Source organism: Aulonocara stuartgranti (genome assembly GCF_965226115.1).
Source record: "Aulonocara stuartgranti genome assembly, chromosome: 10".
Lineage (NCBI taxonomy): Eukaryota > Metazoa > Chordata > Actinopteri > Cichliformes > Cichlidae > Aulonocara > Aulonocara stuartgranti.
Window position 1 is genome coordinate 13,739,284 of NC_138946.1, and position 22,285 is coordinate 13,761,568.

The 22,285-nt window shown below is 38.8% G+C and overlaps 1 protein-coding gene across 2 annotated transcripts in view; it reads left to right on the forward strand.

The window, feature by feature from the left end:
• The first annotated feature begins 5,934 nt into the window (after positions 1 to 5,934).
• LOC309715742 (uncharacterized protein) overlaps positions 5,935 to 22,285 on the forward strand; it is a 41,398-nt gene continuing 25,047 nt past the window's right edge. The window contains exon 1 of one of the 2 annotated variants that reach the window (XM_082549093.1): positions 5,935 to 6,372. In XM_082549093.1, coding sequence (XP_082405219.1) covers positions 6,323 to 6,372 — 50 coding nt within the window. In that variant the 5' untranslated portion in view covers positions 5,935 to 6,322. The remainder of the gene's footprint in view (positions 6,373 to 22,285) is intronic. The other variant, XM_082549092.1, reaches the window with a different exon arrangement.

Below are 22,285 nucleotides of genomic sequence, written 5' to 3' on the forward strand. Positions count from 1 at the left end.
TTGCAATACTATACTTCTATGGTAGAAAATGTTTCAAATCCAGGTTTGACAGGTTTGTGAGTGTACACTTTATCCAAAACCTAGTGACAGTTTACTCATCGTTGCCAGTGCGTGGCTGTAGCTCAGGCGGTAAAGCAGGTCACCAACTGATCAGAAGGTTAGTGGTTCGATCCCTGGCTCCTCCAGTCTGCATGTCAAGAGTGCAAATGTGTATGAATGTAGTTAGAAAGCTCTCAGTTAAAAGAAAGTGTGTGATTAGGTGAATGTGGCATGTTGTATAGAGCACTTTGAGTAATCTGGGAGAGTAGAAAAGCTCTATATAAGAATCAGTCCATTCACTGTCTGAACAGATTTTTGTTATGTTACTTTTGCATGTTCTGGCACATGTTGTTATCACATGGCTTGATTAAGGTACACATTAGGCTGATATCTGGGGCCAGAGCTGAAACTGTTCAGGGCCAGCAGTGTGTCTGCAACTGGCACCGTGGCTGCACACCACTTACAGATGGCTAACATACCGCAAAGAATGACGGCCCTTTGGTGGCCCAGATCAGGTTTGCCTGATGTAATCCACACATGGGCCAGCACAGGACGACCAGTGTGTATGCAACTGGCCTTGTGCTGGCCCATGTGTGGGCCACCTCTGGCACACCAGGTCTGGGCCACCAAAGGGCCGTCATTCTTTGCAGTATGTGGGCCATGTGTAAGCACATTGTGTGGGCCAGATCTGGGCCATACCAATTTTGCTATGTGGGTATGTACTGTTTATATGGTTGGAGAAACATGCAGTCAACTGAAACTGAAGAAGTCACTTGGATGAGTGACAAAACGTTTCTCCCACTAAACGTCCAGATAAAGAGAATCAACTTTTTGGGATTTCCTTACCTGGATGATTGAGCATGCATTAAGATATACTTAACAGACCTTTGCTTAAAGCTGAGTGCTTCAGAATTGTGAAATATTTAAAAAGTCTACCATAACATTATTTAAGGTTTTCCTTTTATATCCAGCATATAGGTTTGAATACTCTGAAATATTTGTCTTTGAAGCAATGAAGAGTGAAATGATCAAAATTCCATTATAGAATATACACCGAACATACTTTGATTTTAACTACACACTAAGCAAATATTGGTAAGAACTTTTACGCATCTTATCTCTGCATCCAGTCTCACTTGTCAGTGTCCTAGGTTTCTTCACATATGAGTGAAAATCAAGACTTATCAGTAGAAGTCAACCGATTAATTAACTAAGTTTTCATACCTATGGTGAAATAATACTTGCTTCAGATAGCTTAAAGGTGAAAAGATCTTCTAGGGAAAACTATGCCTATGTATTCTCATTAGTGGAATTGTACAAGCTACCAAGATTTGCACAAAAGCTGTGCCCCACTCTGAGAATACAAATAAGAAATACCAATAGTCCAGAGTTCATATACTGCAGGGAAAAGAACTTTCATGAAACATGTGAAGTAACGTTTAATTAAAAAGGAAAGGGGCCTTTTAATAACAAATCTAGTAATTAAAAAGCCAAGCCCCCTTGGAAACGTGGTGAAGAATGTTCTTGTGAAATAGCTGAATCCATACATTTACTGTGACAAACTGACACATACACACCGGTGCGTGGGAAGAGGGATAAGACTGTGAGGGGATTAACATGTAGTGACATGAGGGTGCTTTCAAAATGGATTGTTTATAGTGAGAGAGGGCTGCAAACAAAAGAAGAACATCACATTTCTGGTGTATTGTGAATGTGTTTGTTTCTTAAAAGAGTGACAAAATTATGGTAAGTGGAGACAACAGTAGTCAGTGAGGCACGCCCACACTTTATTAACCTCTGCTTTTCTGTGTGTGATTTGAGAGATGCCACGGAAGAAACCATGTGGATCTCTGTGGGATGCTTGTCAAGGCGCAAAGTCTGTCTCTGCATAAAGAAACAAAACTGAGAACAATGTGTTTCTCAGAGAGAAATATTGATTTTTGATTATTTCATTTATGAATAGGAAGCCATGATGGCAGGTGCTTAATTATATTGCATGACCGACTTTATGACTGATCCTTCTGTTTCTTGTTAGACAGAACTTTGCCTGTAATTATAATACTGCTGCATTAAGTGTTAACAATTAAAACTCAAACATTTCCAGCTAAGCTGCAAACAATAAGAATATAAACAAGCAACAAATATGTTTGCCTTATAGTTAAGTACCATTTAAATCCTTCTTTTTATATTTAATCAAAAAGATGTCTCAGAAGTTTTCTTGTGCAGGCTGTGCTTTGAGCGATTAAACCCCTAAATCTGTAGAATTAATTAACTCTAGTGTGATTTTACACATTGATTTAAACCACCTTAAGACCTTAAGGTCTTTTAAACAAGGATTGGTCAGTGCATTATAATTATCACTTGTGGAGGGATATATTGAGTATTAAATAGCAGTATTATAAATGCATGTTTGTTTACTAAATCCCTTTGTTTATGTTGCACCCTCAGAGAGACATGACTCCATTCTCCTTTTTCTTGCAACTTTATTCTCCTCAGTTCAGGTTTGGAGTTTACAGGCAGAATAGCGTATCATCAGCAAAACATCGCTCTCTCACGTCTCAGACACTGTTTTTTTTCTGCGCTTACTGATGACATCACACATCTGAACTCTGACCTCCTGGAGCCAGTAAACTACAAAAATTAACTAGAAATGTGTCCAAAAACAAAAAACAATTAAATAAGAATAGTCTTTAAAGATTTTCCCCACAATTCAGAAAAATTTAAGTTTTATAACTACTTTTAGAGCGCAATATTTACAAAACTCCAAAATTCACATAAGTGATCATATCGGTGGTGATTTTTAGAAAACCAGTGCTCACTGACAACATGCAATCAATTTGGCCTGAAAAATAACGTGAAATAGTCATGAAAGAGCAATCTATTTGTTCAAATTGTCACAATGTTTTTCCTAAAAAAACAGCATGCCTTTGAAATTGAATTCTAATGAGAAGTGTACAACCGTTGCAAGAGCTTGGTTCGCATTGCCGGCAATAAGTCGGACTCGTTCCTGGTGGGTGATGGGCTTCGCCAAGGCTGCCCTTTGTCTCCGGTTCTGTTCATAATTTTTATGGACAGGATTTCTAGGCGCAGCCAAGTGGCGGAGGGCTTTCGCTTTGGTGGCCTCAGAATCTCATCTCTGATTTTTGCAGATGATGTGGTTCTGTTGGCTTCATCGGGTGAAGGCCTCCAGCTCGCACTGGAACGGTTCGCAGCCGAGTGTGAAGCAGCGGGAATGAGGATCAGCACCTCCAAATCTGAGGCCATGGTTCTCAGCCGGAAAAGGGTGGAGTGCCCACTCCGGGTCGGGGATGAGTTCCTGCCCCAAGTGGAGGAGTTCAAGTATCTCGGGGTCTTGTTCGCGAGTGATGGGAACGCTTTGGTATTCCCCCGGACAAGCTGGAGGAGGTGGCTGGGGAGAGGGAGGTCTGGGCCTCTTTGCTTAGGCTGCTGCCCCCGCGACCCGACCTCGGACAAAGCGGATGACGATGGATGGATGGATGGATGGATGGATGAGAAGTGTACTTCTTCTTTGCAAGGTGTATTTTTCCAAAGATTTAAAAGGAATAGCAACCATTGAATTTTAACCTAAAATTTAATGCATAACTGCATATTTATGGTGTCTAAAACACCAAGATTCAAGACACAACAAAAGGGAAAAAAAAGAAAACTATTATCACAGAAAAATAAAGCAGGTGGAAGAGACACCTGTGTCGCTTAATTAATGGCATGATTTGTGATCTCAAACTGCGAAGATGGCTTTGTAGCACTTCTGTTCCCTTTCCCCAAAAGATGACTGAGGAGCAACACTCTCTTTAGGGAAAAGTTGACTTTGCACTTTCCATAATTACATCAGGTAAGATTCTGACCAAATGGTATGCCAGCTGACTTCACTAATTATCTTCTTTTAGTAGAATGTATGTTCTAAATGAACATTGCTTGGTTGACAATGTGCAGGGCACTGAAAATGAAGACTGAAGTTCATTCCTTGTCTTGTTAAGCTGTAATAAAAACCCCCCAAAACAAGCATTCTTTACAACTGAGACACGAGGCAGAATCAGATTGCTGTCTTACTATAGCAAACTTTTTAGATTAATCAAGGTTTAAAACCAGATTGCAATAGCTGCTACATTAAGCTTTGTGCATAATGTAGCAGCTACTGTAAATACTGCAGTATAAAGTAGTTTAATGGATTGCAGCAAGCCGCAAGAACTTTAGTGACAAAGAAAAGGAATTTCCTGAGCACAAACTTACTTATATCTTAGTGAAAGCGACTTTCAGCTACTCCCTTATTCACAAGGGGTTTTCACAGTGGGTAGCTCCACAAGTTTGATTTTGCAGACTTTTAAATCGATGCCCTTCACGATATAATGCCAAAGGAACTTGTACCCAATCCCAGATTTGGATTGGGTACCACTCGGCACATGTGTAAACACTGATTCATTGTACTGATGTTAGAACAATGGCATTCAAATAGACAGATATGAAGGAACAATAGTGGTTCTGCTACAATTAAATTAGTGCTAAAATGTTTGTAAGCAAATATCAAATTATGACAACAAAGATTACATTATTATTTAACTGTGTACTAATTAAGCACCTATAGTACATTTAATGGATGAGAAATTATAAAAACCAATTTCAAAGGAAATGAGTCATATCAAAACATCTGCATTCTCTGTAAAATGAGAGCTGACATTTTCAGACATTTGCATTTTCCTGTCTTAATAAACGTACACAGCTTCTTACACAGGAGATGTGATATGGCTGATAACTGTGCATTCGCTTGATGCACAGCAGGTGTTAGCAAGGCAGCCTTTTACCATCTGTATAACACGTCCGAGATTGTGGTGGCGTGCATTAGCCGGACAACACAATTCCTAATATCCCAGTGGCACTGGCCTTAACCATGTGCATGTTATCCAGCATTTAATTTCTTGAGTACTGAAGATATTTAAATCAGAAGATTAAGAGTCTTTATTTCATGGTAATTGGAACTGGTCTCTGCATATCTATCACTGAGTCCCACAAACATCAGTGTGGTACAGATGTTCATCAGTCAGCAGAGAATATTAGCGTGTACACTTCTTTGCTCAGGGACATTGTTCTGTAATTAAGGAAGAATTGCAAACACATTGCACAAAAACATCATAAATCTGGGCTTTTATTATTTAAGAAGAAGACATTCAATGCAGTTTGTGTCCCAGCTGCGTATAGACTTTAAATTGTATGCAGCACTATGTATCAGTGTATTTGTGCATTACATATGCCTTTCACAACTGTGTATTCTGTATCAGGGCAACTGGGAAATGCAGATAAAGGGAAAAACAAATGTTCAATGTTTTCTTCATTGTGTAGGTGATGGGCATAAATTAAAATAGAAAAGGTTGGAATAAAGAAGATAACCTGCAGATAATATCCCAAAATACACTATTGGGCTATTTAAATGACATATGCAGTGAATTCAGAGAATAGTATTTGGGCACCAGTGTTGGTCAAGTTACTTGAAAAAAGTAATCGGTAACTAATTACTGATTACTTCCCCAAAAAAGTAATCCCGTTACTTTACTGATTACTTATTTTCAAAAGTAATTCATTACTTAGTTACTTCAAATCAAATCAAATCAAATCAAATCACTTTTATTGTCACATCACATGTGCAGGTACATTGGTACAGCACATGTGAGTGAAATTCTTGTGTGCGAGCTTCACAAGCAACAGAGTTGTGCAAAATACTTAGTTACTTAGTTACTTTTTAAAAACACGATTTACAACCTGAAGAGGTGATAAAGCGATAGATCTTTCAGCCCAATTCTACCTTTTCTGCATAATCCATCATACAAAATGTAATCAAATGGAAAAGTCTCTTTTTTCACTTGTTTTATCAGTTTTAATCTTTTAACTTTATGCATCAAGCAAAAATTTAATTATATGCAACATTCTCTGACTGGAAGAAATTAGTTTAACATTTAAACCTATTTTCTGCACATTCCAGCACACAAAATAAAATATTTTTTGTGTTTACACTCACTCTTTCAAATAGATGCAAGTAAAACACAGCAGAACATAAATAAAGTCAAAGACTCAGCGGTCCTGTTGCTCTATTTTCACCTGTAAAGCAGGACTACGGTAGGCGGAGGTTTACCCTGGTGCAGGTGTGCCGCAGTCAGTTGAAGAATCCGCGAGTTTCTCTGTGAGTTTCCCATTACGTCGTAGCACACTCGGTGCTTGCTTGGAAGTTTAGGGGGTTTTTTCGCTGTAAAAAGAAGTTTTCTTCCCACGCACGATGGACGCTAATGTTTTTGTCACTTTTTATGGAATCAAACTCAAAGTAAGGTCAGTACTTCCATGCTTTAAACGCTGCATGCTCATACTCTCTCCCACAATCGATACGTGATCCATTGTTGATCTGCACACAGCTGTTGTCACAAACGTCGCACTCGCTTACGTCACTGTCATGAGACTTTCTCGCAAAAAAATCACGGTTTTAGTAACGCAGTAACGCAGCGTTCCTACGCGAAAGTAACAGTAATCTAATTACCGTTTTTGCAATAGTAATCCCTTACGTTACTTGAAAAAAGTAATCAGATTACAGTAACGCGTTACTGCCCATCTCTGTTGGGCACTTTTGTCTATTATTATATTATTGTATAACTTAAAACTGATATGCCCAAGTATCACTATCGATCAGCAATTAATAACCCATAACAGATTTTTTTTAAATTGGATCTTCAAGTTTAAAAATAAAAAAATTCAAATATCTAATAAAAAGTGTATTCATACCCTTTGCTGCATCATGCCAAATTGTAGGCAGGCAAGACTGAGAGGAGGAGCAGAAGAGAGTGCTGAAGCTTTCATTTATTAGTTCAGTCTTCAAAGAACTGAATCCCTAAGGAGAACTTCCAGGGAACTAATAGCTGTGAGCTCCTCTAAAAATGAAGATAGTGCCAGTGTTTTGATGACATACACAACAGCCTGCTACGAAGGAGGGAGACAGAAGTGCTAAATTATACAACAGCCAAGGCCCCGCTGTCAGGGTACAGAAAATGAAACGATTTCTTGCATTTGGTGTGCAAGAAATCCTACAAAAAGATGCTTGTCTATAAAGGGAAAATGTAAGATAAACATCCAGCAAAGAAGAGTTTGATGTGTTTTGTTTTTTTCATTATTTTCTAAGTGACCTGTTAAAAAGCAGAAGAATTATTCACCGACAGAATGAGGCGAACAGAAAGATGAGTCAATCACATTTCTCTTTAGTGGTGGGCAGTGAAGAAAATACACCAAATGTTCTTCCTACATTAATTAAGCTTCTGGGCATTCTTTGTCTATTAATATTACTAATGTACTACAACTCTGTAGCATCAAATAAGGGAAATGCATATATCACAGTTACTAGTGGGATGAGTGCGTTTTTTGCAAAGTGCATGAATCTTACCCTAAACCAATCAGGGTAAGTATGAAAGATTTTCAGTAGCACAAAACAATCCTTTGTTTCAATAAATTTTAAGCGCACAAATTGTTGAGAAATTATTACCGTTTTCATACTAGCTTGCTTTTGTGTTGCAATAAGGGACTTTGTGATTGGAAGACATGAAATAGGCAAGGTTGAATTAATAATATTTGCTAGTATTTCTAAATAAGTAGATGTCAGCAGAGCTGATTTACAGTGGAACTGTAAGTTAGATAGGTAGAGGCAAAAACTGAATGGGTTGATTAGTGAACTAATTCTATCTTGTATATTTCTGCTATTTTTGTTAGCGTTACACTCCCCTTCAAAATCCTGGAAAGCAGCAAGAAGATCACATACAAACTGTATAAATTCTTTTTTTTTTGTTTTTTCGCTGTTCGAGAAACAGAAAACGATGCTTCCTTCCACAGAAAGATTATTTTGTCTTTGTGTTGGCTCTGTTGTAGTAGTTTAATATTTGTCAAAGTCCTTGAAGGTTTTCCATGTCTGGGGATGGGAAAAAAAGTATACACATAGACATTGGAAGACATCTGCCTTTTTTCCCCTTGTCTACAGTGAGGAATAGCACTATGAAAGTTTGATATAAAGTGAGACACACAGAGGTGTGAGTTCCAACACGTTTATTTTATTCACAAGGAAGCAAAAGCATACACAGTGAATGTCTATGCAATTGCTCACCAGGGCAATCCCATGAGTTTCATTTATATACTTCTCCGAATGTTATCATGGGAACAGGTATGTGTGTGATGCTCTTACAGAAAAGCAGTTACATGGTGTACTTGTACATGCCTCTAAGTGTGCTTTGGATGACAGACAGCAGACGAGCCACAACAAGGCCTGAGAAGAGGACAGATAGAGACAGAGAGAGACACATTCCTTTAGCTTACTATGAAGAGTGTTGCATAGCTTTAATTTCAGAGAGTATAACTTTTTTTTCAATGTATCAGCTTTGGTTAGCCACTGAGTGAGATTCCCTTACCTGTATCTATCTGCATATGATCACTATGATTTTTAATGTCAGTTATTTTTATATTAATATATTTAGTTCCCAGTCCATGCTCGCAATGAAAAAGTGAATAACAATGAATGAATAAGAATCAAAAAGAATCTGGTCGTCTTGAGTAACTTATACTTAGTTATTTTGAGGCAAAAAGTTTGGATAGTTTAGTTCTGGGAACTAATTAGATTTTACAGTGCAGCCACCCAGTGACCCTAAATTGGATAAGGAACAAAATGAGAGGATGGATGGATGATGATGCTATAAATATGTAAATACAAAACACTAATGACACTTATGCAAACAATTCTGATAGAATTTTTATCTTACAAATGAATATCTGCTGGAATATGAGATTTTACCCTCTGGTGCATCACTACTACAATACTGTAAGAAGTAGGGCTATTTATAATAGATAGAATACATTATAAATTACATGCTGTATCACCCCTGAAAAATTGAGTACTAAAACTTTTGACTGATTTTGTACAGCCCTCTCAAGTTGTTCTAGTGGATTGGCAAGCACATTGTAAGATGGCAATGAAGTGTAAAACAAAGTGATTTATTTTTAATAGACTTTGTCAGTTTGAGCCTCTAAAACTGCTTTTGGAGTTTGTTTTAAAAAAGCCTGTGTTACTAAACATGACTCGACTGATGACACTACCAATAATGCTGTGCTTCTGTCTTCAATTCTCCAGAAGTTTGAATCAATAATGAAACAGCGGAGGACCACAAAGTAGATATCATGTCAGTTGTGACCTTGACTTCCTCTTGCCTTCTGTATGTTTACTGAACTGTTGAGATCTGATCCAAAGGCTGATCAAAGACCAAACATTGGAGATGGTTTTAAGGAGGACTTCTGGTTTCAAATTATTCAAGATGATCTATGGGACATTAATGCCACACACAAATTCACTCCTCCTCTATTCCTTTTCCTCCTTTTGCTTTCGCTTGGCTTCCTTGGCAGTGTATCTCTGCAGCATTTCTATTGATTTCTAGGCAATTCACATACTCAGTTTATTGCATCTATTGATGTAGATGAACTGCATATCTGCATGATTATATATAGACTCACTGGCTACTTTATTAGGTACATCTGTTCAACAACTTGTTAATGTTACTATCTAATCAGCCAATCACATGTCAGCATCTCAGTATATATAGGCATATAAACATGGTCAAGAGCATCACAATAGGGGAGAAAGATGATCTAAGCAGCATGGCTTTAGATACCAGTCTATCTGGTCTGAGTATTTCATGAACTGCTCCTCTACTGGAATGTTTCCCATCCAACCATCTCTATGGTTTACAAATAATGGTCTGAAATAGAGAAAATATCCAGTAAGCTTTCTCTGGGTGAAAATGTCCTGTTGATTCCAGAGGTCAGAGGAGAATTGCCAGACTACTTCAAGCTGCTAGGAAGACAACAGTAACTCAAGCAACCACTTGTTACAGCTAAGTTATGCAGAAGAACATCTCTAAATGCACAATATGGTGTAAACAACCTGAAAATATGTTTAGATCCTGCCTTGTATAAACAGGTTAGGGTGCTGGTGGTGGTATGATAGTGTAGGGATATTTTTGTGGCACATTTTGAGCTTGTTAGTACTAACTGTGCATCATTTAAACAAATAGTCTGTCTGAGTATTGCTGCTTACCATGTCCATCCCTTTATGGCCATAGTGTACCCATCTTCTGATGGCTGCTTACAGCAGAATAACGTTTTGTGTCACAAGGCTCAGATCACATTAAATTGTTTTTTGAACATGTCACTGATTTCACTGTACTCATATGGCCTCAGCAATCACTAGATCTTAATGCAGTAGAGCACCTTTGGGATGTGGTGGAACAGGAGATGGATGGATGTGCGGCCGACAAATTTGCAGTAACTGTGCGATGCTATCTGGTATATGTGGACCCAAATCTCTGAAGAATGTTCCAGCACCTTGTTGAATCGATGCCATGAAGAATTAAAGCAGTTCAGAAGGCAAAAGGGGGCCAACCTGGTGTTGATAATGTGTACCTAATAAGGGTGTTATAATAATAAGACTGTTTAGTGTATAATAAAATGCATGAAAACCACATGGAAACTGCATTTGCAATCGTATGGAAAAACTGTTGAAATGAAAACTTTTTGAAGTACTGGTACTGGTAAGAGCACCATGAAATTCAGTGTAACTGTCAAATGTATTAGTTATTTACACAGAACTACTGAGCTGACTGAGGCATCTGCTAAATGTGCCTTATTTAACTCTAAGTCTCAGCTGATAAAAAAGTCATTGGGTTCACAGTGTTTTTCGCTCATGAGTTTCTTCTACAGTCACACATCATTGTCTTTTACCACAGATAATTACTCCCATTGCTGCCCTTTATTCTGGTCTTAGCATGATGGATGCCTCTCTCCTTCTACAGACAACAGCACCATTTGGTTTTCTATTCTGCAGTATTGCCACCATAATTCTTAAATCACGTGAGTACAGCCCTGAAATAAGAGAGATGCATCTATAAAAGTGGCATGGGAAATAGCTCAGTGAGCAGCAGGATGGAAAAACATTGAATGCATTAAAAACAGAGAGATAGAAAACAACCCCTAAACACACTATGTTTATCTCTCTCCACAACATAGCATGAATTCAAACATCAGATATGGAAATTACTTCTATAAGTATGCACAGTGTGCCTTTGTTTTCACCATCTTTTTGTTATCATGATGGCAGCAAAAAGACAAGCATTTTTCCCCATTACAGTCTAAATTGGTGCTAGCTGGTGCTACATTGTCAATGCATATATATGAGAAGATCTCAGTGTTGTGTGTATGTATATGAATGGACCAAAGTATTTGCATGTCGTTGTACTGGAGAAAGAATCTATGTGTTCAAGAGGATTTTGATTTATTGTGAATGAGGTGATATGTCAGATTTTTGTATGTTCCTCATCTGCTGTTTCAGCATCTGTTTTGTTTTTGTCAAATGCCAGCTAAGTATGCCTCAAACTTAAGGCAGCATATCTATATAGTACAGCTGGGCGATAGAACGATAACGATATGTATCGCGATATAACTTTTACTCGATAGAGAAATTAAGCTATCGCGATAGACCTCGCCGCTCTTGTCCTCTTAAAAAAAAAAAAAAAAAAGGTCAGCCGATCCAAATTCAGTAGCGCAGAGCTGAACCAATCACAGCCGCAGCGTCACGTCGCGTGACTTGCTACGTACAGCACAAGTGCCAAGCCGCACGTGTGTTTGTTTGGGAAGCAGCCAGCGCATAATGGAGGAAATGAGTGTGCCGACTAGAAAAATCAACCGAGCGTGACCGAAGAGAAAACCGATGATGGTTCCAATGCCGGAGAGATTGTCGAACGGAAGAGCCATAGAAGTTCCGTAGTTTGAAGGTATTTCGGCTATTTCAAGTCTGACAAAAAACAGAGTAGCGTGCACTGTAAATTGTGCCGAAAGCAAGTCTGGAAATACAATAAACTGGTGCATGCGTCACACTGTGCGCCACTTATTGTTTCGGTGAAATGAATTTCTACAATACTGTTACTGTTAATTCTACTCTCTGCAGTGTTTAAATGCTTACATATACACACAGTTACTGTCCCTCCACACATACGACTCGGTTCTGCTTCTATGCCGCAGCTTTGTTTACTTTTTCCCACCGAGGCTTCTAGACTTCTGATTGGCCAACATTTCTGCACGGTTAGGAATCTAGCGCCACCTGCTGCTTTGGCATGTTCATAGCAGCGTTTTCCTTCATTTCTGCCTTTATGTGTGGACGGGATTATTTTTTAAAACGAAAACGGAAAATCTCCGTTTTCAAAAATACGTGTGGACGTAGCCTCAGTCTCTGACTGGAAGCGCTAATTCGTCATTCGGCTTTTGTCAGACTAAAGTAACTGTTAAAACTGTTTGAAAAGCTAAGCTATACAACAAGGAGAGATTGAGAATTTCCTTTTAGTTCTCAGTTTATTTGATATTGACAAAGGTTAGTCAGTTTTGTCTGTTCTTCTGTAAAACAAACTAAGATTTATTTTTAGAATTAATATTTTGTTTCTAAGTGGAATTGACAATTTAGTCTGTTTCATTTGTTCTATTTTGAAACTTAAACGCTTTAGCGGCTGCCTTTTTTGTAGTTTGCAATATTTGCCTTTATTTATCTGAAAAAGTCTCATGTTCCTTAAGTACATCTACCCTGTTGAACTTATTATGGGAAATAAATATTTAAAAACAAGCTGCTGATTATTTCACATTTTACTTGTGAGCAACGGCACATTTAAATCTTACAAATATAGTTATTTGGCTTATATCGTGATAGATATCGTTATCGCCTGAAATGAAAAAAACATATCGTGATATGAAAAAATCTCATATCGCCCAGCTCTACTATATAGTGTGAAGTACATATTTAGAGAACCAAGATTGAAAACTAATAAGTACTTTTTATGAGCAGTTCAAAAGTTTGGTAGAATGAGAAAGAATGAAATGTCAGCGTGGTGGAAATTTTTGGCAATTATGAAAATCTTTCATCTTTTCGTCTGCGTCTCAAACCAGTTGACATGTTCTGACATGTTCTGCCCATTCCTCCAGTAATTAGCCTCTGTCTTTAGCCACTCTTGACTCTTAAACTACTACAGCATTCTGCAGTAACTTTGCAAGACTGTTTATGCATGTCCTAGAAGGTGTTCTTTGGAGAATGATGCCTTCACACACCAGCCTGGAGATAATGACTCTGTTTTACAGGCTTACAAAGTCTATATTTGGAGTCTGGAGGGTAGCAGTTACAGGTCCTGATACAGTCAAGTTCTGCAAATCAGATGCACTTGATAAGCTGTACTCTACAAAACCAGAATTGTTTGGTAGTTCTGTTCATGGTAGTTTTGGTTTTGCTGGTCTGGAGCATTTAGTTGTGCGCTAACACAATGCCACACTTTTTTTCAAGAGTGGAAGTCCCAGTAAATTCCCCCCAAGGTCAGAGTGTGCAATGCTTACAGAATTTACAAAAAAACCCCAAGAAACCTACATCTCAGATGTAGCTCATTTAGCGTGTTATATGTTCATGACAGCAAAATTAGAAAAAAGATTGAACAAGTACACTCAACAAAAATATAAACGCAACACCTTTGTTACTGCTCCCATTCCCCATGGGATGGACGTAGAGACCTAAAATTCATTCCAGATACACAATAACCATCCCTCCCAAACAGTGGTCACAAATCAGTCCAAATGTGTGGTAGTGGGCACATCTGCTATATTGAGATAATCCATCCCACCTCACAGGTGTGCCACATCAGGATGCTGATCTGACAGCATGAGTAGTGCACAGGTGTACCTCAGACTGCCCACAACAAAAGGCCACCCTGGAATGTGCAGTTTTGTCTCACAGCAAAATGCCACAGATGCCACAAGCAATGAGGGAGCGTCCAATTGGCATGCTGACAGCAGGAATGTCAACCAGATCTGTCGCCCGTGCATTGAATGTTCATTTCTCAACCATAAGCCGTCTCCACAGGCGTTTCAGAGAATATGGCAGCACATCCAACCGGCCTCACAACCGCAGACCTCGTGTAACCACACCAGCCCAGGACCTCCACATCCAGCAGGTTCACCTCCAAGATCGTCTGAGACCAGCCACCCAGACAGCTGCTGGAACAATTGGTTTGCACAACCAAACAATTTCTGCACAAACTGTCAGAAACCGTCTCAGGGACGCTCAACTGCATGCCCGTCGTCCTCATCGGGGTCTTGACCTGACTCCAGCTCGTTGCCGTAACAGACTTGTGTGGGCAAATGCTCACATTCGATGGCGTCTGGCACGTTGGAGAGGTGTGCGCTTCACGGATGAATCATGGTTCACATTGTTCAGGGCAGATGGCAGCTGAGAATGTCCCAGTTCTTGCATGGCCAGCATACTCACTGGACATGTCACCCATTGAGCATGTTCGGGATGTGCTTGACCGGCGTATACGACAGCGTGTACCAGTTCCCACGAATATCCAACAACCTCGCACAGCCATTGAAGTGGAGTGGACCAACATTCCACAGGCCACAATTGACAATCTGATAGACTCCATGCGACGATGTGTTGCACTGCATGAGGCAAATGGTGGTCACACCAGATACTGACCGGTTCTGGGTCCCCAGACCCCCAATAGCGCAAAAAACTGCACATTCCAGGGTGGCCTTTTGTTGTGGGCAGTCTGAGGTACACCTGTGCACTACTCATGATGTCAGATCAGCATCCTGATGTGGCACACCTGTGAGGTGGGATGGATCTCAATATAGCAGATGTGCCCACTACCACACATTTGGACTGATTTGTGACCACTGTTTGGGAGGGATGGTTATATTGTGTATCTGGAATGAATTTTAGGTCTCTATGTCCATCCCATGGGGAATGGGAGCAGTAACAAAGGTGTTGCGTTTATATTTTTGTTGAGTGTATGTTTTATTTGGAAAGAAAGAACATAGAAGCACACCTCAGGTTTGCGGTTGCGTCTGAATAAATCACAAGACTTCTGGAACAACGTCTTTTGGACAGATGATGCCAAAGTTGAAAATATTTGACCATCATGCAACAGCACCATGTTTGATGAATGCAAAACATGTATGTCACCACAAACACCTCGTGTCAACTGTCAAGTACAGCCATAGGACCTGTGTACCTTGAGTCGTCCATGAACCCCAAGCATCCTAGAGTCAAATGTGAGCCCATTGGTCTGACAAGAAAAAATTGGGCCAAATTGGGCTATGAAATATGACTGTAATCTTGAGCACATCAGCAAATCTACAACAGAATGACTGAAAAAGAAAAGATTCAGGGTGTTGCAGTAGCCCAGTCAAAGTCCAGACCTCAACCTTTCAATGCTGTGGTAAGACCATAAGAGAACTGTACATAAACAAATGCCCATAAACCTCAGTAAACACCTTATGAAGATGAGGGGGCCAAAATAAAAAGTCAAACATAAAAAAACCAACAAAAAACTTCAAGGGTACATTTTTTCACAGGACTGCATAGTCATAGGAAAACTTTCTTTTTCCACATGACTGTAGCTAACAGGTTTATCAGCCTGGACATTGTTGTTTGCATCCAATTGGGACTTTACTGTTTTTGACTTTGTTTTGGGAGTTTTCTTTCCCCATTTGCTGATTCCACTCAGTTTCTACTTTATTGTTTAATTTTTATTCAGGAAATTTATATTTATATTTATCAGTGATTTTTCAAAAGAAAAACATTATGGGGTAAAATACTTTTAATCACAGCAGTAACCCTGAACATTTAAAAGCGACAAATTAAGATGAACCCATATCACTGATGCCATAGCCTGATGTCACGAACTGTAATCTTTATTATCCAATCTATAATTTGCAACATATGTCATTGTGAAAGTGTTTCCACTGGTTTTAATGTTTCTCTGAAAGGTGCGCTCTGAGTTCCAGCTCATGAGGCTTTAGATCTTTGTGGATAGTCCATTCAACCAAATGATTAATTACAATGGGAAAAAAGACTGTGATTCTAACCATATGCTAATTATATGATCTATTATTGGTCTCAAATGAGCAGCCTACGTGACAATCCCATTCATTATTATTCTTTTCAAATGGACTAATTACATGATGGCTTTTCCACTTTTTCCCTTCAGTGAAGTCCTGCAGAGAAAATTTCAAAGTTCTTTAATTTATTCCTTACATGCTGCTCCTTGCAATGTTACTTTAATTGATTGGCAGAACAATTGATCACACTTTGTATTAGACGCTTGATCCTTGTGGTATATGTCACTGCTGATACCAAGAGTTCATCTGCAGTCAATACTCGAGGATTACCTGTTCTACCCTCCTGCCATCCAAATAATCTATTTCTCATTTATCCTCTGCCTGTTCACTACTGTATATGTAAACAGATGTCTGCTAAAAGACATGTAAACCACAAGCTGCGATGCATTAATACTTTTAGTCCACACCATTTAAAGGTTGAATCAAATCAATGTTGAAGGGCTCTGTACCTTATATATAACACTTGTTGCTTCAGCTAAATTTTTAATTTTGATGAAGCTCTTGCACAGGATAACCAGATTTTTCTAGTCATTACTATTGAAAACAAAAGCTTGTCATAGCATGTAAATACCATCTGAATTTATCATTCCTGCTCTATAATTTATTTCTAGGTGAAATCTGTAAATGAGCACCAGTGGTGATGGAAATGACTTGATCATTTTCACTCAGTGGAGCCGCCAGAGCCTTCGTCCGCCATCTCTTTTCACATGAATTGTCTGGCCTGTTATGAAGCAGGAAATATTTATGAATTTGACTTGATAGCTAATAATAATCCTCAAAACAATATGCACACAAACACAAATACAGGGCAGTGAGACAAGGGAAGGAGAGCAGAAAAGGAGACAGGATGCGGGGGGGAAAAACAGTATGGTCGAGGAAAAGAAAGATAACAGAGGGAAAGAAATTCCATTATCCACTCTCATGGCAGAAAATAACATCACATCATTTCTGCAGAGAGAGGAGAAGCTCTTGCTAGTGCTGTGGTGTTCATTAGCATTTTCTTACCACAGGAAACAAGCATCAAAATGGACCGGTAAATCACAATATGAGACTCCCAGCAAGACACACAGTAAAACGCAGACAGAGAGGCTGGACCTTACTGAGAGAAACAGAAAAGTGTATTTCAAAACACATAATTAAAATAGTAATGAAGCAATCAATTCTTTTAATAACTAATTCCTGCTACAGCTTTGGGATTTTCTGTCATTATAATTTTTGCCATAACACATTACATGTGCAATTTTTAAATATTTTAAAGAGAAGAAATTCTTTTTACCTCTGTTGTGAAAGAGAGCTGACAGTGTTGGTGTCACAGTGGAAATCGAAACTACCTGTGATTGTTTAATACATCCATCCAGTCACTTAAAACTTAATTTTGAGCAAAGATTATTCCATCAAAGGACGTGGAAGTCAAGCTGAAAATCCTACCTGTGAAAATGTATTCAAATATGTAAAAATGTCCAAGAAAGGATTTAGGTGATACAAAGACTGCATTTCAAGAACTGTAGTCACTACATGTGACTGAGCAGGTTTAATTAGGCACAGAGACAGACACTCAGCTGCAGTCCCAAGTACACTCTTTCCCTCTGCGACCACTTCTCTTGCTACTAATACTAATTAAGTGATGTTTCAATTATTTCTATACTAATTCTGTTTGCTCAGCTGCAAACATGGTGCTGAAAGTTCAAATTGTCTCTCTGTGTTCCTCTCCGCCAAATTAAATACACTTTAGTGGGACGACTGGATAGCTGAGTTCCTTGGGTGGACATTTAAATGCTCTGAAAAGAGTTGCCAGTTTGATTCCCAGATAGCTAAAATGTGTTCAGTGTGTGTTTTCTCTTATTTCTAATCATTAATGAAAATATAAAATACTGAAAAGATAATCTCAGAAAACACATTAAGTCAAAAGCATTTGTCGATTGTACATTTAGGTCCATCGTTGTTTGGACGATGAAACTGTTTTTGTAGTTTTGTCTCTTTAAACCAACATGGTGGATTTTAAACCAAATGGTCAAGTTTCAGTTTATGTTCAGACTTTCAGCTTAATTAAAGAGACTTAACAAAAGTTTTGCATTAACATTTTATGATTTGGAGGCATATTTATACGCAGTCTCAAAAGTAATTGGACAATTGACTGAAAAGCAGTTTCCCAAAGCAAGAAAATGTCACAGAATCTTAGACCCACAAATATTAAGCTACTGGCCTGGCAGAGGATTTTAAGGGAGATGCATTTGGTGATGTCCACTGGTTCTAGACTTAAGGCATTGATTGATTGTAAAATAAAATGCAAAAGCATTAAAACAAGCCTTTTATCTTTTGTAGCCTGTTTAAAATTTGGGGACTATGATAAAAAATATTTTTAAAACTTGTCAATAAACTTTGTGAACATGAAGTTTTATGCAAGTTTGCAGTTAAATCTATTTTTTCTTTATAAAGAACTTCTAGTTTCTAGTAATTCCATTGCATATATCCCTCATTTACTATTTGTTAAGCCATTACACTCTAGCAGCAGTTCTATACTTTCTGTGGTGGGGTTAAGGATATTAATTCAATTTTGTTTGTCAAAATGCAAAAAAAGAATTATGATACTAAGATTATGGATTCAAAGATATTTAAATACTGTTTGGTAGCCATAACTAACAGCCACTGCAACCTGACTATGTTTATGTAATTAACTTATCTTGCTTTCTCCTTTGTTTCGGTCATAAATATGATGGACACTAGAGTCAATGCCTCAATGAAATGTAACTGTGTGCTGAAGTAAGCTGCTCCAGTCTGCAATGCAACCCAGCAAGAATCACTATGGCAACCATTACCTGCACCTGGACCTGTTGACATCCAAGCAGCGTGACAAAGCCCACTATAATAACTAGGGTTACGTTGAATAACATTTAACAGTGACTTGTGACATTACTGCCATTAAAAAAGTACATTTCCTTACAATATAATATTACCCAACTGAGTAAGGTATTTTTTTGTACTTTTGTGTTACTGAAAATGAACACTTTTTATGCTTTCTGGTTACATTGTCTGGAAGGCATTACACTACTGCACACTTACCTATAAATGTATTGACTCTACCTGATTGCATGGACTGTTGATACTGCCAGCATGTCCTCCACCACATAATCAAGAGCACCCTCATTAGTTTCGCTTGAAGTGACAGCTTTCGCTGAACTATATCCTTGCTGTTGCCATTTCAAAGCTGTATCACCAACATCATTCTCCTCAGTCACCTGCCACCTGCTTAGCTTGCAGGTGCTTCTTCATCTTTGAAGTAGAGCTCTTCGCAGCAGACAGACACTTATCACACTGGCTCAATTTGTATTGTGTATTGTGCCACTGTGATGTTGTTGTTGTTCTTTTCATGTGAGTACTTCCATGACGCAATGACTTCTCCCTGTCATTTTTGCTAGCTGGGGTACACGTGCACTGACACATGTGCAAGATAGGATACCTTCCACTACTGGACACCTACTTTCCAAGGAGTTGAGGGGAAATTGTATCACCAAGTGAGTGTCACCGGCCAGAAAGAAGACACAGTTTGATGATGTAGATTGAAAGTCAGAGCAAGACATAATAAAAAGGAGTGAGTAAGATAGGATATACGATACAGAACAATATAGTAAGCAGAGAGAAAGAGCTATAGAATATAGAGGAAAGAAAATAAATTGTTAAAGAACGAGAGAAAGGGAAGGGAGAGAGCGAGAGCGAGTCAAAGGCCAGTATCTTCAGAACAGCTGAGCAGCAGGTTAAGACAGAGGCAGCCTTCTGAGACTGAATGTGTTCTCCAGCTCTGGTGCCCTCGCCGCCTGCTGTGTCAGCCCACACAATGAGTGCCTGGTCAACCATAACGTTCTTCATCTGAACACACACAAACACACATACACACACAAAGTTCACACGGTTGTAGAAAAAGACTTCACTGCTTCTCTGACTTACAAGTTACCTCCAGCTTCTACCATGATGAAAATAAGTGTAGGCCTTTGTTCAGACCCAGGGGGACTGGTGTTTCTCTCCTTTCACCCTTCTTTCTTTTTTCCTCTTTTTCCCTTCCCAGTGTCTGCTCTGATTTGTTCTCATTTATTTCACTCCCTGTCTCTACTTCAATTATCTGTTCATTGTTTCTCAACTCCAATCACTGCTTCTTTGGTTGCAGCAACAATAAACTTTGAGCAGAAACATCACCGTATCATTACATTCAACTTCAAGTCACTCCAAAGGTGTAATTATGTGCGCACAATGCGTGACCACTCTGGAGCAAACCCACTTGAGACTCATAAGCCTGTCATGATTAACTTCAGGGCTCCCTTATTGTGAGGCAACACTGTTATCACAAACTATTATACAAAATATGTGGTTGTTCTTGGTGTGCATTGGTCTTCACACAATGAAGGTACACTCAGCTTATTTGCTTAAAACTTCTTTTAAATATTTAAGGACATGTTTTATAGAATTTCTTTTATCATATCAGTTAATTCAGTTTTGATCTATAACTAGACTGAGGACTGTTGAATGCACTGGCTGGGTGCGGGGAGGAGCGTTAAGTCTTCAGAGTGAGTGCATTTTTCAGGATGATTGATAATGAGAATAATATTCCAAAATCATCTAATTTTGAGTGTGTGTGCGTTTCGAGCTGTGACCATATTTATAAGCTTTGTTGAGTCTCTCATTCCTACGGGCCCGTGGTTGGTTAAATACAACTACAACCACTTCACTGACTTCTAAGACACCAACATTAAAATATAGCAGTCGACCTTATCGCTTGATGCTTAATTCAGGTGTGTATGCAAATCTTTGTCCATTGCAAATCTTTGTCCATTGCACGTATATTGCATTGCATTTGTGATGCTAGGCCTGGCTGCACGCTCTCTTTCTAGGTGAGATTATGCAGCCTGTATCCCCATATGGGTCGGCCCTGCCCCAGAAAAACAATGTGAAAAGGCCAGTGCATATCAGCAGTTTGGTAAACAACCTCCTAATTAGACTCATTGATTACACACACCTGGCTCAGCCACCCGTGAGATAACAGTGCCTGAGGGGTGGGCCAACATTCTGTCAATCCAAAAGCTTTCATACTGTAGTTTCTGATATAATGCAACATCTTAGAGGATGAGGAAGACCGAAAGGGAGATGTGTGTCTGTATTGTTTTCATAAGGGTATATTCAAATCTCTGTTTGATCACAAACACATTTATTCTTTGAGGATAACCAAAAGGGAAGGGCAGCAGTTATTAGTTATCCAACTACATAACCTCCAATTATACTTTCCAGTGGAGATTAAAAACCAAAAGTACCATTTTTTATTGTGCTTTTCTACTCTTTGCCTTTAAGCACTTTTTCTAGCATACACACACACACACACACACATGCCGATGAACATATCAGTGGCAATTTGGGGTTCATTATCTTGGCCAAGGACACTTTGGCATGGGGACTGCAAGAGCCGGGGATGAAACCATTGACCTTCCAATTAATAGACAACCAGCTCTGCCTCCTGAGCTACAGCAGAGGCTACTAACTGTTTAAAAGGAATTATAAAACACCCACTTTTTTTTCCAGTCATGGTGTGCAAATTATGCGTTTGCACTAAAATCCTTTTTTTTTTTTCTTGCCAAGCTAATCTGTGCCTCACATTAGAATTTTAGAGTTTTAAGTAGGTGAGTTTGCATCCACTGTCAAATACACGGACAATTGCAGGGAAAGGCCAAGCTTTTAACTATTTTATTAGCATGAAATGCCAGTATCTTTTTTATACTGTACATAAATGATGAAAAAACCAAGGGATGTGGCTCATACAGTAGCGAGTTTTTAGTTACAATATAAGCTCATCCTGAAGCATACTCTGCTTCTTTTTTGATCATGTTGACAAACATGTTGTATTCAGTGGAATCATATTCATCAGTAAGTGTTTTACTAAGCCCATGGCATTGTGGTAACCTAGTTTTGTTCACGTCACAGTATAACACAAAGAAGGTTAACATTCAGAGATATCAGCGATATGTCTCCCCGGTAATGAATCATAAATCACTGTCAATCAATTTCAACTGCTTTGGAGTAAGTGAAAATTACCAAAAGTGGACTGGAGAGGCAAGGCCAAGACAACAAGACCCCAAAAAGGGCAAGTTTTTGCAGGTAGTGGCCACAGACCATTGCTCTCTTTTCAGTTCTCCAGACTAATTTTTCTCTAGTTTTGCTTTTTGCTTGTGTCACTGTTGGTAGACTGAAATGGTAA